This window comes from Orussus abietinus, unplaced genomic scaffold (assembly GCF_000612105.2).
Source record: "Orussus abietinus isolate OABI.00-Male unplaced genomic scaffold, Oabi_2.0 scaffold8, whole genome shotgun sequence".
NCBI lineage: Eukaryota > Metazoa > Arthropoda > Insecta > Hymenoptera > Orussidae > Orussus > Orussus abietinus.
In genome coordinates, this window is record NW_019395997.1 from 1,625,292 (window position 1) to 1,643,288 (window position 17,997).

Sequence of the window (17,997 nt, forward strand, 5' to 3'; positions counted from 1 at the left end):
GCCATTCCGCGGATTTCTCGGATTTTCCCCCGCAAGGCCGGACGCGACGTGTCACACTGAGCGCGTCGACGCGTCAAACTAAAAAACCACTAAATAAAAAAAAATCGACAATAATTTCACACGACATTAACCTACTCTCTCTCTACTTGAATTTTCACGTTCGACGCCGTCAGTCTGACAGTCCCTACCCACGTGCTCTATTTTAAGGTTAGGATGTCTTTCCTTAATCTCGTGCATCTGTCACAATCCACGTGGATGGTAAACTTGGATGGAAGGGAAAAGGAAGAGGATTTTTGAAGGCTTCTCGATGCGGCTCGTCGTTTCGGGGTAGCTAAGGACGCGCCCTTATCGACGGGGTGGGTTTCCATCTAGTCGGGAAGGTTTCGACACGGCTCGAACGGGGTTGAAGCTCGTACGTATGTACGCGCGACAGGCGTAATGTTCTCGGGGGTGGCACACGGCTTCCTGGGTCGATATTACGTGTGCACCGTTATGCGCCACCCCTCTGCTCGGTATCGCCGCTAAACTGGGCTGGTTGAGCGAGTGGATGAAAAGGGGCTCGACGTGTGCGTGCCTATGTACGTGTACACGGCCGCGGAGTGTATATATCGATATAACCCGATGATTAGCAGCCCGACGAGCCGGCAAGCGAGCATGACCGGGGTCGTTCGTTTCCCACCCTGCCACTTCCGGCCCTTGACGTCCAAATTTTCCCAATTAAGAGGCACTCGGGGCAGGAAAACGCGACTCGGGATAAGGACCCGCCGACAATGACAACGCCACCCACTGGGAAGATATTCGGAAGGAAGTCGAAACACCACCCCCCGCGAACAAGGATGCGCGCGACGATCCTTGTTCGCGGGGGGTGAGTCGCCCAAAACGGGCAAGTTTGCCCAGGCACCGCTCGAGAGGGTTGCCCGATCAACCCCGGTGCTCGAGATTGGCCCGGGTCGACGAGGTCGCATCTCCTGTTTGCGTTTAGCCTCGCACTCGGTGACTACGACTTCAGGTGGCGCTAACTCGCCGAGGGTCGGGATTTCGGGGGCAAACAATGGCCCCGGTTGGTGACGATTGACACCGAGAGAGAGGGAACCCAGGACTCGGATTCGATTAACGAGAGGTTTACCGGCCGCCTACGCCATTGTGTCGGCTAATTACGCCGCTGGAGCGCGCGCCCACTCTTGCGCGCGCACTCCACCTGTACACACGATGCGTTCGCTTTAATCACGCACGGTCAAAACCGCGTAACCGGGATGATTACTTTCCCGCGAGGTTCGCCGATGGTAATTTGTCCTGGAGACTTAGCAGACGGAGGAAATAAATTCCATCGAGCCGGAGAAATATTTTCTTGAACGGTATCAATGAAACGTTTCGATAATTCGAAGGATATTTAATTGACTGAAATTAACTGGACGCGACGTTTCTTCGGAATTGCGACGACTTCGATTTATTAATTAAGTCAAATCATTATTTCTCGAATGAGCGAAATATTTCTGGGGTTAGTTGAATTTTTTTATTTTCAGTATATTTACAAAGTGTGTAATTGACCCGGGAAGAGTAGAGGAGCGACAGACGGGATTCGAGGATCACCAGGTGGTGGAGGGTCGCGTCGTCGAACACCCGCAGGAGCCCGCAACGCTGCGTGCACCCCCGAGCCTATATATAGGGGCGCGCGGCCCGTGGGTGCGCATTCCGCGCTCGGCCGGCGAGTCGCGCGGGTCGCGCGCGCACACGGGGGGAGGAGGGCGCGCGGGTGCGAGCGTCCGGAATATACACGGGGCGCTAAATGGGCGCTATCGGGAATCGATATCGGGGAGCCACAGGGGCTCTTCCTCCATTTCCACCCCCGCGACCACGCGCGCCCCCTCGGCACGTGCCACCCCCCGCAAAGAATCCCAAAAGACACCCTAAGGGCTCTCTTTCTCTCGGACGGAGTTCCACTTTCTCCGGATCTACCCTCGACTTCCCGGGATCACGTGGACGAGTTGCTCCCTAAGCCCCGTTGTAAACGTTACCACACATGTTTCGTTATAAAACGCGAGGTTTGAAATTAATTGTACAAATATACAGGGACGTGGTCGCAGACTTTGACAGTCCAGCTGACAGCGGCCGAGGCCCTCGACACGCGTCACGACTGTCACTCTGCGAAACGACGAAACGCTCGAGGGACCATCGAGACCCGGACTCCACGAAAACGCCAACAAGTTAACAATATTGATCAACGGTTAACTATATTGATCAATGGCGGTGCAACCATTCACCCCCGTGCAAACACGCACCTATCTGGGGCGGAGGGCTGGACCGACGCATACTGCGGATATGCCCTGCGTTCTAGTCTCTCATTCTAGTGCATACGTACATACATGTGAGGGAAAGAGAGAGAGAGAGAGAACACATGGGTGACTGCATCCGTGTGAGTTACAGCGAACGGTATTGGAATTTCCAGGCGCAGGTGTGCGTGTCAAAGAGGCCTTGCGTGAACGATTCGCGCATTAATTATACGGGGAGGATTCGAATTGCGCCTCTGCCCATACATAAATGTATGAGGCATGTTTGTCTATGGACAATGAAAGAAAAAATCGGCAGCAATAAGTACAATAGAATAGGATAATTGGTAATGATAATAGGTATAACGGGTACAATATCGTTGGGATGTTGCACGAGCCGATCGTTATTTGGGGAAATTCGGGGGAAAACCGGGAAGGTCCTGGAAGGACCTTTCCTCGTCGGAGTTCGATATGTATCGATAATCGATGACGAGCCGTAAGGCAGACAGGATGGTCCAGAGCGCCAATTAGCAGGAGCGAGCCGGCGTCAAACGATCCGTCCACAATGGACGACCGAGGGCCAATGGCCTCTTCCCTCGGCCGGGTCGATCAGGAGCCTCCACTGGGAGCTGGGAGATCGGGGATCCCGAAATCCAGAGAGGGCTGGGAAAAAGGAAGGCGGGGGAAAAAAGAAATCGACTGGGGAAAAATAAATCAACCGGAGAAAAAGACATCGACTAGGAGTAAAGAAATCGGCCAGGACTAAAGAAGTCGACCGGGGGTGAGAGAGACGCCCGGATAAGGGACGAACACGGGGGGAAGCGAGAAAGATGATGCTGAATTAAGGAAGCCTAATTGGGCGGTCGAGCAAGGGGGTGAAATAGAAAAAAAAATAAAAAAATCGAGGCAGGGAGAAACCGGTAAGACAAGAGGGCTGCTATGAAAGGCCTCGCGGAAAATAATGGTGAGCGAAATTCAAAGGAGGGGAGGAAATATCGATTCGAGGGAAAAGAGAGGAAAAGAGAGGAGAAGAAACGAGGGATTTATCTTTCGGCATCTACCGACACGGCTCGTATTCGCGGGACTCTAGAGGGCGAGTCATAACGATCGTCGTTGTAAAGCAGACTCTCGATCCCTCTCTCCCTTCCTCCCTTAAGCATACAGGCGCGTCTAGAGAGAGAACCAGGCTCAGGGAATATTAATTAATTAGCGTCGAGGCATTGATCACGTCGTTACTTTACCTCGGTGCGCCCTCTCCCTCCCGCGTGCAGTTCACGAAACCCCCGCAACGCGCGCCACGTACGCTTAAGCATGGGATTAAGGGGACGTGAAAGTGGAAATCGAGGAGTCGCTTTCCTCCGAACTGAGGGGTACCGAATCGTCGGAAATTTTCCCACGGAGCTGGGGATGCATTTCTCCTCGACCGCCCAATGGAAGGGAGGGCCTTCCGTTGGACCGTATCACCTCCACCCATTTTACTCCACACCTGTACATGCCCACCTACACCTGGAGCGTACGTATGTGCTTGGATTTCTCCATGTGGCCTGTCTATGTCTCCATCGGTGGAGGCGCCTCTGTATTTCGATCCTCTCGGGTGGATATACCTACGAAGGTCCACCACGAGGGTTTGCGCCGTGTCGGGTGGGTGGTGGGTGGTAGGTCGTAGTTGGGTGGCCGGCGGAGCGAGCGAGAGGGAAACGCGAGGAGGGCAGTCGGCACCCCCCGGAGATATCTCATCATCACGCTACCCGCGAGTCCGGGAAAGCCACCCCCCGGGAAAGTCAATACTTAAAGGCTCCGCGATCTCCCTCTAATACCTACTTCCACCCCCGAGGGCCGACCTACTGGTCTATTGGTCTACCTATTGGTCTACCTCCTGGTCTACCGTGTTGGTGTACCTAGAGGTCTCCCTATTGGTATACCTCCTGGTGTATGTATCGATATACCTATTGATCTACTTATTGGTCTGTCAATTGGTCTACCTCCGGGTCTATGTATCGATATACCTATTGATCTACTTATTGGTCAGTCTATTGGTCTACCTCCCGGTCTATGTATTGATATACCTATTGATCCACTTATTGGTCTATCCTCTACCTACTACTCTACCTCCTGGTACAACTACCACGTCGGGAAAGGCCAACTGGGTCAAAGACTGAGAAAGACTCCGATAAGCGTTCCCCTCCTCTCCAACAATCTTCAAGGGAAGCGAAGGGATGTAAAAAGGGCGTGTCTTTAAGAAGGGCGCGTCGTTATCATCAAATCGGTAAAAAGGGAGCGTAAAAAGGTGTAAATAAGGCACTTGGGGGAAGAAGGTATGGGAGGACGGAAAGGGTGGAAAACACCCGGAAAATGGAAGAGGGGGGTGTTCGGGTTCGAGTCCGAGGAGGGCCGATAAAGAATGCCTCTACGTGCTCGGCGTGCCAAGTCATGGGGTGGTTTATGGAACAACCCCCGGAACAACCCCTGGAACCGAGAGGTACCGGTGTTAGGTTCCCTCTGGACGAACAACGGGATAGAAAGGGACGCGGAGACGGAGAAAGAGGAGAAGAAAGAGGGAAAGAGAGCTTTCGGAAGAAACCTGTTAACGGTTACTGCTCCTGGGATCCACCCTTGCCTCCGCCATTTCTCATCCCCTCCGCATCTTTTATTTCCCTCCCAGGGTGAGTTTTTCCGAGAGGAAACTACCCTGGCCGAAAACCACCCTCCGGGGTCGGCGAATTTACCCCTCCCCGATAATTTTCCCTTTCGCTCTCCCCGCCTTGAGAATTAGGGGTGGCTCATTGTCGCGGAGAAAAATTCAGTTTCCATGGAAAATTAAATTACCCCGGTTGGATATCTTGAAAATGGAGATTTCAGATTTTGTTTGTATGTACACGATTATTTCATCCCCTTGTTTAATTCCTTTCAGTAGATCGTCGGTCCATCGGGATCGCTTTGAGGGTGATCCTCAAAAGATCCTTAGAAAAATTCTGCCCCCCCCCCAGAATTTTTCTTCCCCATCTCCCTCGCCCCCTCTTTCTCTCCCATGAGAGAGCCTTCGGTACGCCGCGACGTCCCTTTAATAAATAATACAGAGGCTTAAGCTTTCAAGAGGTCGGCGTCGCTCCCGCCGCCATCTTTGACCCACTTGGACCGATCACAAAGCCCGGAGAAGAAACCGGCCAGAAAGGAGTTCCAGGCTCCCGGGGAGAAAAAAAAAAAAAAGAAGAAATCGGGAGAATTAATGCAGACCCCTCCTTAATACGACCCCCTGACCGCGTAATTAAAGACGCGCTTAATCCGCCACCCTGGGGAGGGAAAACCTTCCGAAACGCAGGAGCCGCTTCTTCCGGTTCCTCTCTCGACGTTCCCCGCCCGAAATTCCGTCCCGACGATTCTTCCGGGGGGAAGTTCACGTTGAACCCCTCGGGGAGGAGACTCGAGGTAGCCGAATTCTATCCCGGGGAGGATTTCGTACTGTACGCCTATGGCGGCCGAAAAAGGGAGGAAAAAGGAGGTCGTAGGATGAAATAGGTTAGAGGATACCGCCGACCCCGCCGCCCCTCGAACCGTCCCTCTTGACATCCCCAATTCCGCTGCAAAGCCGGTAATGGAGGGGCGCTCGAGAGCGCACCCGAACCGGACAGGAAGCGCCGTCGACGGGAGCCGGGACATCGGCCCGGGAAATATTTTAATATCCCGCCGGACCGCCGACGGAGAATATTCTCAAAATCTCTGAATGTCCCGACCTGCCCCTTCGATTCCCCCGTTGCCCCATTTTTCCCGAAAAAACATTCGAATTTACCTAAAACGAATTTCGAGTTTCCACCGCGCCTACGTGTCCGACCCGAGCGCGCTTCTACTACTTCGGAGAGCCCGAGCGCGAGTAACGCGAGTCGACGTCGAGCGTCGCTCGATCTCGACTTTTCAAAATAGATTAAAAAAGATCCCGGCCGACTTTCCTAAAATTGAATTAAGAAAAAAAAAATCACTCACTTGGAATTCGATTATTTCCCGCCCGAGTCTGACCAGGGCGCGCTTTTGCTACTTGCAAAACAAAAAAAAGAAACCGGAGCAAGTGGGACCAGTCGACGCGGTATATCGGGATCGATTTCCCGCTCCCGAAATTGAGTAATACAAATTGAACACCTGGGATTGAATTTTCTATTTTTTTTTATCTGGCTATGTCTGACCCGAGCGCGTTTCTACTACTTGAGAGAGACCTACGGCAAGTAGGAGAAGAGTCGACGGCGAATCGAGATCGACCTCGAGTTTCTCAAAATTGATTTCCTTCGATTCGTTCCAGTCGTTCGTCGAGTCTCCTGCTGGCAGATCGACCGATCGATCGATTTATTAATGACTCGCGAGATACGTCGCGAGGACGAAGTCGGCGTCCCCGGTAAGGTATAACGTTTTCAATTAAAACGCCGACATCGCCGCATTGCAGCAGTCGGCCGGCGGGTTATGTGCGGCGTCCCCGCATTCCCCGAGCCGCCCGTTTTCCGCCCACCGCCACCCACTGCCACCCACCCGCCCGGCATTGTCTCCTGGCGTACTTTTCCGGGACCTCCCTTTGCTCTCGGGGATGTGACCGGCACAGCTTCTGCCGTCTTTTTTCCGCTTCGACCCTTTTAAAGCACCTGGGTATACCCCACCCTGGACGGCCATTTTTTATGCCCCGATATCCACGTCGATTCGCCCCCCGAAAACAATAACGACTCGTTAAGGTGACTGCATTCCCTAGTTATTAAACGACGAAAAAGGGGGAAAATATCATCTATATATAGAGAGAGAAAATATACATCTATATATAAATAGAGAGAGCCCCTTTGGGTGCAGGTTACAAGGGATGAAGCCAGATCCGAGACCGACTTCGGGGGTTCTGCAGGGGCTTTATAAGGGTTTAATCCACCCTTTTAGCTCCTTAATCACCGGCCAAGGGACGGCGTGACCCGGCATTCGGTTCTCTGGAAGGAGGGGGAAAAAGGGAAAACAGGGGAAAACAGAAAAGGGGGGCAAACCGAGAGGAAAGCCATGGCATCTCGCAAGAACGAGAGGGAGAGAGAGGGAGCCAGAGGGCCGGTAGAGCGAAAAGAAGGGAGAAAGAAGCACGGAATCTCGGTACGATATATCGACCACGTCGAGGCGGCCCAAAGAGTCGAGGCTTCCCGAAATACTGCGTATCGCGCCCGAGAGTAGCATTGATAAACCGACAAGAGATGGGCACGCACACTCGCTCGGCGCCGAGAGCGAAACTCTCGGGGAGATATCTTTCGTAAAAATAGCATCGCCGTCGAAAACCGTCCCGAGATTCGCCGAAGATCCGACTTGAAGAGCCGCATGCGAAACGCGTCCCGAGCGATTCCTCCCAATAAATACAAAACCGTGGAATACACCTTGAGAAATGGTGTAACACCGTCGACAGTATCGTATGACATGCGTCGCAGAAAAAAAAAAAAAAAAAACAACATCGTCTTTTACTCGGGCCAAACTCAAACGACGGAAAATTTTACGTTTATTAAACCATCGTTCACCATACGTTAAGATGACAAAGTGCACTTGGGATAAACGCATCGAAAGCTTACCGCGTAAAATCAACGTCTCTTATAAATGCATATTTAACGTAGAGAAAAGAAAGAAAAAAAAAAAAAATAGTGGGTGGACAAACGTTTCATTCTGACATCCAGTCCTCTCTTTCCGCTAGTTTCCACGTGTCCGTAAAACGTGAATGCCATTACTTTGCGTTTATTGGCCGAGCGATAAGCGGCATTGTTTTTAATTTCCGCTGGAGAGGGGACGAAAGACGGAGGGAAAAGGTATAAGGAAGGGAAAGAGCCGATCTGAAAACCCGATAAGAGGGATTTTGCCGGTGCTTGGTTTAATTGCGTTATCACTTGCATCGTTACTTAACCCATTACCTGCTCACGACACGTGAAGGCACCGAGATACTTTGCGCATCTTTTCTTTTTTTTTTTTTTTACGTATCAACGTCGAAATGGGGATCGATTTTCCTTTCAACCGGATAGGTGAGAAATCGAGGGATTAATTGGAACATTGGAATATCGGTAATCGACGCGGATCGATATTTCGATCTCGAGAGGTCGATTTCGGGATCCAGGCCGGACAAAACTCGAATGCCTGACTCGAGGCCCGCTCCTATTTTTGAGTGCTGTTTATCTGGCCTGGATTATACGTTTATGAGTTCCAGAAGCAGCGAGATAGTTCCTCGAAGGAGTCGTCGTTAGGGGCCGAGTCTCTCTCTCAATCTCTCTCTTTCTCTCCGACGTTGCGGGATTTAAGGTGACGTGAAAGGCCGCGAGAAATTTAATCGACTTGCTCTCGTAAGACTTTTCCTGGCAATTCCCACGTGAATCCGTATCATCAGATTATCATAAAAAGGCTTAGAACCGCGTTTTAGCTGGGTATAAAAAATTGCCCATTTCGAATTTTCTTTTTCTTCCTGCCACTTTTTCCTCCAGGCCTCGAGGAGCGTCGGAAAATCGCGCACGGCGCGAGTCTACGTTATCGCGCTGCCCACGTGTCGCCGATAAGGAGAAACTCGGTGCTTCGTCACGATGCGTGGAACCATAAGCGTCCCACCACCTTCGACCTTCTCCGGCTGCAGAAATAATCGCCTTTGTCCGACGAGACCGCCTCGAGTTTCCCCTCTTGGCAGTCCCGGTGGCCCGAAAAACGAGATGCCCGATAAGGCCCGAACGATTAATCGAACCGAGCCCCAAATTGACCGCCCCCGAAAAAGTCCCCTTCCACGTCCTCGAAGGAAACGAGCAGAAACCTGAGATCCCTAACCTCTGATCCCATACCACGTCGAATAACTCCTAATCGGCGATACCCAAAGTCGGTCTTGCTCGTACAAAAAATTGTAAGATCAAGATCAAGACCACGTGGGAGCGCTAGACAGTGATTGGTCGATTCCCCTGTAGCGCGGACACCGATTGGCCGATTTCCCCTGTAGCGGCGAGTGGATTTCCCCGGTTGCTAGGTTACGGCGTCGCGCGGCGGCGGAAAGGAAATTGCGGCGTTGCCGGCTACGCGGGCGGGTGGGTGGGTGGGGAGGGTCGCCTCCTCGTTACAGAAATACCGGCGAGACAATCGCGCATGCGCGCCGGTCGCGCACCGACGCGCCACCTCGCGGTGTCACGGCCGAGTTCGAATTAACAAGTCGAACGCCGAGAGCCGACGCGACGCGTCGCGTCGCTTTCCCGGGATATCATGACACTCGTGAATTCCAACGAGCCGGAAAACTCATACCGGAGAGAGAGAAAGAGAGTGTGAGGTTAGGTTATCGAGCGACTTCGCCTCGCCCGAGATTTCCCACGAAACGCGCGCCATTTTGCCCGCGACTGTACGAGAGAGCCCGGCACGATGTAGGTTACAAACATAGAAGGTATACATGGGTATCGATTTCAGCGTGGTATGCAGGAGCATTGTGGAATGCGCCTTACACATTGTGGACGGCGCAGAGACCGACGACTTACGGCCGCGTTCACGCATCGACCACCGATCCGGATCAACGGTGATCGATGCCGACCAACGGCGGCCAATCGGTGGCCGTTTACCCATCCTCTCGCGTCGCGCCACTTCCCGGCCCCCAGCGGCCAAACGATCCTAGATGCGGAAAAATGTCTCGGACAAAAGTTGCCCGCCACGTTGCGCCGGACAACTTTCTCGGGGGACGTTTTTCCGCTGCGCGACTCCCGCCCGGAGAAAATCCCGGGTTAAGGCGAGCCGTCCCGCGGAGGACTGTTCGGGATGGTCGCCCGCGGTTTTCGCTGCTATGCTCGTAGATACGGGAAAATGTCAGAGAGAAAAGTTCGAGCGAGCTCGAAGCCCCGCAACTTTCGTGGGAGGGACTTTTCCGTAGGACCGGCCGTTAACGCAGAAAACGACGCTCGATTCGGAAAGTCGGGCCAACCCGGCGGCACGCGCGCCGATCGAAAATAGACGCGCGCGAGCAAGAGAGAGAGAGCGCCCCGCTAACGATCTCGTGTGCCGATAATTAGATCAAGGTTACAGAAGTCTAAATTGGATTAAGATCGAAGGCAAGAAATAAACGTCGCGGAGGGGCGACGCGCGATGGCCGCCATGTCGGCCGCAGCGGATCGTCCGAATGCCGGTCTTAATGTCGCGAATAGACCGCACCTGCTCGGCGATAATCGGACCGAGATTAGTGATAACCAAATTGGATTAAGATCCCGGCCGAGGGAAGGCAAATTGGATTAGGATTATCGCCAAGGAAAAGTATCTAGACCGGCTCGGACCTTCCTCGATCTGCTTGATCAACGTCACGCTTGTCTATTCCGAATGTCTCAATTTAGAACGAAAAAAAAAAAAAAATGGGAAAATATTCTCGAAGTAAAAAATCACGTAATACGGTCTTAGTACCAATATCGACGATGTAAATGAATAAAAGCGAAAATCGATCTAGGATCTTAAATCGACCGCTGATCTCGAGGAGCGTGGGGGCGGCCATTTTGAAATGGACGTTCGTCGAGCTTTTCGAAGTGACGGGACCTTTTGACATAACCCACGGTAAAGTTCGAGCCACGAGGGCGACCTATCCTCTCTCCCGAGTGCCGTTTCATTATCGAATCAGTTTTCGAGTGCGTGGCGACCGCGGAGTATGAACTAATTGAGATGGGCGATAATACCCGAGAGCAGCCGCGCGAATTCCGGATTTCCCTCAGCCATGGCTCAGAGAGGAATCTACTTTACCGGCCTCGCTTTATCGACGTTCTACAAAGATCGATATTACTCGGCTACTTTGACCGTATTCATTCCAAAGGAGATACCGATCCTGTTATTTTTTTTTTTTTCAAAGGCGATACCGATCCAGATAAATTTTTCAAAGGAGATATGGGTCTTTTCAGGGAAACGCTCGAGGGATTGACAAATGGTTCCCTAGGACGTCGCCCGTGAGATAGGTCGAGAGTTAAAAGCGGAATTAGAATAAAATCGAGGAGCGAGATATTCCCCTCCTTTTTTTTTCTTCTTGCTCCCCCTTTTTCCTTTTCTCCGAGACGCGCGACAGATGTAAATTCGAAGGACGGCGGTGCACCCGGGGCGAGAGATCGATAACCCTCGATACCTCGCAGGAAGACCGACCAGGTATCCGTCCCGATCTGGGCCCGATTATCATTCGAATGTCGTATTTTCCCGGGGGTCGATTTGAATTTTTCGTCAATTAAGACGCCACTATTTAGCATAGGTGACACCCGGGGTCGCGACTCCAGGAGATAACGTCTTATCGGGCCCTTCGCCTCGTAGAAATTAATTCCTGAATTAATACGCGCCGTGTCTCTCTTTCCTTTTCTGTTTTCTCATTTAATTTCCAGTGCCACTGGACATGCCGATCCAATGGGGAAGGAAGGGAATCGGTCAGAGTTCTGAATTTGCCGCGATGACGCGCGATAACGTGATAACGCGATAACAGTTTGGGCCCAGGCGAGCCCGAAACGTGGATCGAAAACCGACCCTTGAACCGAATTCTCCCCCTCCGACTTCCGGTCGAGGCGAGGGGGGCCGAGGGAATCTACATAAAATCGTAAACACAAAGCGAGTCGTCCGCTCGTCGCCGAGCGTAATCGGGGCATTTGCATCCGAGACGACGCGAGCGTCGCCGCGGGTCAGAGGGGCCCGATGCCGGAGACTTGGCAACGTGGCCAACTGGGTCGCGAGAGATTGCGGGCCCGACTTTCCGACTTCCGGCCCCCGTCGGGCGAGATAGACTTATCCGCCGGCGAATTTCCGGTCAGGTGCGTCCGAATTTCCGTCGGAGGGTCAACGATCTCGATCGCGTCAAGATATACGTATCCAGGAATTTAACGTCGAGATTTGCGTTTCCAAGAATTTAACGCCAGGCGCAAAAATCCAGGAATTTAATGCCAGGCGCAAAAATCCAGGAATTTAATGCCAGGCGCAAATATCCAGGAATTTAACGCGTCAGGCGCAACTATCCAGGAATTTAACACGTCAGGCGCAAAAATCCAGGATTTTAACACCAGGCGCAACAATCCAGGATTTTAACGTCAGGCGCAACAATCCAGGAATTTAACACCAGGCGCAAATATCTAGGAATTTAACACATCAAGCTCAAAAATCCAGGAATTTTACATCAGGCGCAAAAATCCAGGAATTTAACGCCAGGCGCAAATATCCAGGGATTTAACACGCCAGGCGCAACAATCCAGGATTTTAACGTCAGGCGCAACATTCCAGGAATTTTCTGCCTGGATCGGAGGATCGATCTCGTCGATCGCCGTTGGATGAGAAACGAAGGGCGAAGAACGAAGGGGTGGGCCGTATCGACTCGGGCCGGGCGTGCGGTTAAATCGAGCAGACGGCGGCGTCGCGACGCCGCGCCGCCGCCTCGGCGCGGGGGCGGCGGCGGCGGCGGGGACGCTCGCGGGCGGTGGGGGCAAACTACTTGTTGCGCGTCGCGTCGCGTCGCGGCGGCGGCGGCCCGCGGGAGAGGGACGCCGACGCCCGATAAAAATAGACGCGGCGTCGCGACGCAACAGATATCGCTCCGCGTGAGAACGGGGAGAGCCGATTTAATTGGGTCGATCTCGATTTTCCTGGCGATGGGCAAAATCGGTCACGATCTTGGTCTTGCGATAAGTGTAAGATGATTTAAACCCGATTACGATTTGCAAGATCAAGATCAAAGTCTCTCAGATCAAGATTGTAGGGTCAAGTATGTAAACCCAAGACTTTGATATCGTGTTATCAATACCAAGATTTTATTGTCAAGAATTCAATATTAAAACGTGATCATTAGGACTTCATGATCACGACTTTATTATCAAGGCGTCATTATTAAGCGTTATTATCGAGACTTCATTATCAAGACGTCATTGTTAAGACTTCGATATCAAGATCTTAAACTCCCAACTACAAGTCCAAGACTAAAGTTAAGACCAATTTCGCTCATGAATAAATTAAGCAGAGGACTGACCTGAATCTGGTGATTGGGGTTGGTGATGTGCAGCTGCTGGGCCTGGTTGATCTGCAGCGTGGAGGTCCCAGGTCCGGAGGGGGGCCTGGGAGGTGTGGAGCTGGTGAAGGGTCCCTGCGACCCAGGCTGGTTGGGCCCGGCGTTCTGGGAGCCCCTAGGAGGCAGGGGATACCCTGGGCTTCCATGGTTGGGCATGGACCCGGGGCTCCCGTAGGGCGAATACTGTTGCTTGTACCCTCCGGTGGGGCCCAGCATGCCAGGTTTCCCAGCGGCACCAGGCTGGGGCCTCTTCATGTCGGCGAGTCCAGCAAATTGGGCTTGGCCGGCGACGAACATGTCGCCCTGCTGGCCCTGGAAGCCAGGATTCCCTCCAGACTTGTGATAGGGTCCCTGGGCGGTGGGGGTCTGTCCCTGGGCCCCGGGTGGCACGGTACCCCCGGGACTGCCGAGGTAATCCGAGGCCCCGGCGAACTGAGGGAACTCGGCGTATGGAGACCTCGCGGCGGGCCCCCTGGGTGCACTGGCCCCAGGGTTGAACCCAAGTCCCAACTGCTGGCTCTTGTGTTGGTGCTGCTCGGCCATTTGCTTCAGGGTCTGAGCCGCGGGACTCATCTCGGACTTGAAGTCCAGGCCCGAGTACGGCAACCTGGCCGGGGAGTACTGCGACGCGGCCAGGGTGCCTCCAGGGCTGGAGTTGGTAGGGCCGGCGTTGCCATTGTTACCCTGGTGCTGGGGCTGCTGCTGATGCAGGGCCTCCTTGTCGTCCTCCATCTTGATGTGGCCATTGTTGGTTACGTTATTGGGCCCGGAGTTCCCGGACCCGGAGAGGTGGTCCACGCTCTTGTCCTCGAAGTCGAAGTCCTTCATGAACTCCGGGTGGAAGTCCGAGATCTCGGAGATGAGATCCTTGAACGCGTCCGAGGTGATGATCTCGTCGCCGGTGTCGTCCCCGATGAAGTCGGAGAACCCGGGGAATCCGGCCCCGTTGGCGGCGGCGTCCTTCTCCAGGGCGGCGGCGCACTGTTCCAGGTCGACGAACTCGTTGTCGGGCTCCTGCTTGCACTCGACCAGATTCCCAATGTCGACGCACCCGATGCCACCCCCAGGAGGCCCTGGGCCCGGTGGAGGAGGTCCTCCCCCGCCACCCGACCCTCCGCCTCCACCTCCTCCACCTGACCCGCCACCGCTAGGCCCGCTCTGAGCCCTGGAGGACCCCGACGGCGTCTCGGGGCCCGACTTCGGCGACGAGGACGAGTTCACCAGGTCGCTCTTCACCGAGGCGTTCGTTAGCGCCTTGACCGTCACGTTCGTCGAGATCTGCTGGGCCTGAGAGTTGGCGGCCGAGGTCGTGAACTCGAGCTGCTGGACTATCTCCACGGAGAACTTGGTGAGACCCTCGTTGGAGCTGCCGCCGCCACCCTGGCCGCCGCTCCCACCGCCTCCGCCTCCTCCGCCGCCGCCGGGCGGCCCCGCGGATCCGGAGCCGTTCCCGGCCGCGTGCGGCCCATGCGGCCCATGGGGCCCATGGGGCCCATGGTGCGGGGGACCCCCGCCTCCTGGGGCCTGCTGGTGCTGGTGCTGCGCCTGCGTACACTGCAGCTTCACCGGAGGCTCCCCGAAGCCCGCCTCCCCGCTTCCACCTCCTGCCGGCTCCAACTCCTCCGCAGTCCTCTTCAGGAATTTCTGCTGCTGGAACGGGACAAACGAGACGGCGTTAATTTCCTCCTTTCCCTTAAAAATGGTCACGGTGATAAGACTAACGACCTACGGGGGGTTGAGGGGGTCGTGGGTATATATTTGTCACGACTTGAACCAGGGTAACCTCGACTCCGTTCCAAAATCGATAATACCTATTACCCCTTAATAGGGATTCTGGCATCCTTTATTCGGGCCCCCGGGGGCTCCGGTCCGCTGCCGAATAATTTCCCGTCTCCTGCAGATGCGATACGATATTCCATCTGCCTTCGACTCGCTTCCTCCTCCTCCTCTTGGGTGTACCCAACTTGCCCGGAATACGCATCCCTCGATTACCGAGGATCTGGCCAGGAGTACCGAGCGATCATCCCTTTCGGAGTCTACCAGGAGAGGTTAAGGGGTGGATCGGCAAGGATACCCTAAAATGAGGATTACGGAGCAATTTGTTTATTCGCTCGGGATTTACCTGTTTCAGAGCCTAGGGATGGAAGTTAACCCTTTCGGTACGAGCGCTCTGTCCGCCGAGACACTTCCGCTGTACGAGGCGCCGCTCCGAAAATTTACACGTGCGCATGCATACAGGCTATCACATGGACGCCGGATATATCCGGCGCTCCTCCACACAGGTCATATCAGATGGCCGCCGGATATATCCGGCACCCGTACCGAAAGGGTTAAAGGGTAGTTGCGCAAAAATATTCCGAGACAATAGGTACTGATAGACTAGACTAAGCGAATTGTTCAGTCGGACGCGATTCACCCATCTCGGAGTCCACGGGGCAAGGTAGACAAAGGTGAGAGATAAAAGAGTACCGAGGGGTGGCAAAGGGCGGGGGCGGAGTATATGCGGATCAGAAGTCTCCAAGACGTTTCTCGAGCGGAGAGAAGGCGTGAATCCGGGTCTAAGGTAAATCTCGAAGGAGGCGGCCCTCGTTTCCCGGGGTCGGTCGCCCCCGCCCCCGACGCGGCGCAATTTCACGGGGTAGCTCTCCCGGCGCGGTAAAAGGGGTGACGGTGCCACCGCCGAGGGTGCGAGGGAGGGAGAGAGAGGCCCGAGGTCGCGTCAATATTGCCCCCTCGTCCCCCGCGTCCGAGGGTTAGCGATCTCTTCCCTCTGCTCTCGCCCTGGCCGGCCCTTCCGCCTCCTACACGAGGGAAGGATCTCTAGGTATCTTCCTCGCATCCCTTCGCACATCTCCTGGTAAAGACCTTAAAGAACGTGACCTCGAAATAGTCAGAAAATTGAACATCCCCCCCGACTTCGAGTCATCGAGGGTAATCGATCTTAACCCTTTGGCTACTAAGAGCGCCTAAAGGCGCCCGACGTTTGGTCCAATATTGCCTGCACGGTCAGACGAATTTCGCCCATACGTCGAAATGGCTCCGTATTCAAAGGGTTAACCCTTTTTATTCCTCTCGACTTTCCATTTCATCCCTTCAATTGAAGCAATAAAAAAAAAAAAAAGAAAAACAGATACCGCTCTCGGGACTTCGAGGTACGACGAGCACGGTCGATCTTAACCTCGCTCTTTTAACTTCTCCCCCATCTTTCCAACTTTCCCCCTCGTCTTTAAACCCCTACCTCGAAGAATGCCCGAGTGTTCGACTTCGAGGAGCCCTCGAACTGGGCCGAAGAGCAGGTGCCGCCTCTCGGCCCTCGGAATAATGCGAGGATTACGCAACGCCCCGGTACCCGATACGCGATGTACGGTATATACGCGTATATAGGTATATAAATCGTACATATTGGTACGTAGGTACCTACGGGTGCCATGTAGGAATCCCCTCTCCGGGAGGCATCCGTCCAGGCGGCCTCGCCCAGAGGGAGACGTCCACGCGAGACGACCTCCCGAGGCCCGGGTCAATCGGATGCATCCGATCGGCGAATTCGCCATGCGAAACGTCGAGGACATCGGCCATCTCCCTGTGCGGCCACTCGTCACGAGGCGTCGCGGCGTTAGCGTCGGTCACCAGTTCTTTTTTTTTTTCCTTCCTGATTTCCGGTACGCGTACAGGGGCGGACATGAATTCCCTCTCGGGGCACGCAAAACGTGGCGGGGAGACACTTCCAGAGAAGGCATTCATGTCTCGTGGTGTACATTGAGCAAGACTCGGTACTCGTCGTCCTCGAGAGAGGTTAGAAATATTTCTTGCCGAACGAAATTATAAATATTCCTCGTCGTCGAGAATAAATTCGCGCATACTCGTCGTCGAGGTAGGTCGGAGAGGGATTCCGGCGCTCGGAGGAGGTCTCGGATGGACCCGGGGTAATTGCGATGGAAACGCTTAATACAGGGCGTGGCGGACGCCCTCGGGGGCCCGGTCGCCGAGTTATTACACCTCCATTATTGATACAACTCCATTACGCGAGGCATCCGCGCGATCCCGGGGCCTCACCTCTTGGCCCCTGGCCGATCACGGCCAAGAGCCAAGGAGGGGTAAAGCCATTTCCAGGTGGGGCAAAAGGAAAAAGGACGCGTCCCCCGTTCCCGGCGGGGGGACCGAGACGTCCCCCGGGACCCGGCAGAGATTGGCTCCCGGTTTATATCGCGGGTTTACGCCCCGGGACCCTGCCCCGTAATATGGATGTCACCCGGGCACGGTTTTACGATCTAATTTCGGAACGTCCCGCGGACTCGCTAATACCGCGCCTCCGGGGCCTGATATCTCGCCCGGGTAATTTGCGGAATTATACGACCCTTCCGGAACCGCCGTTTCCCGTGGGACGGTCGGGAATTTCGAAAAAAATAAAAAAGAAAGAAAGAAAATCGCTCTACGAAAATTCAAGATGGCGGATCAGGGCGTCCCTCGAGCGAGAATCCTCGATGTCGGTAGAGGAGTATCCCCGGAGGAGTAGAGAAGACGGAGGAAAACCCGCGGAGGAAGAGAGGGAAAATACCCACCAGGGCCGACGACGGCGTTTATCCGGCGGAAAGTTCGTCATCCGGCGTACAAAGGACATAACCTCAAAAGTTCCGCGCGCCCGAGGGGCATTGTTCGCGACGGCGCGTGGGGGTCGACCGAGGAAAGTCCGATACTCGGCCAAGGTGTAACGCACCGGTTCCGTTAAACGGC

At 54.2% G+C, this 17,997-nt stretch overlaps 1 protein-coding gene across 2 annotated transcripts in view; it reads right to left on the bottom strand.

Annotated features, from left to right (window-relative positions):
• The window catches only part of LOC105699450 (neurogenic protein mastermind), a 78,187-nt gene that overhangs the window by 9,785 nt on the left and 50,405 nt on the right, over window positions 1–17,997 (bottom strand). Inside the window, exon 4 of one of the 2 annotated variants that reach the window (XM_012424440.2) lies at window positions 13,228–14,913. In XM_012424440.2, the coding sequence (XP_012279863.1) occupies window positions 13,228–14,913 (1,686 nt within the window). Of the gene's footprint in view, window positions 1–13,227; window positions 14,917–17,997 lie in introns of both variants that reach the window. The other variant, XM_012424441.2, reaches the window with a different exon arrangement.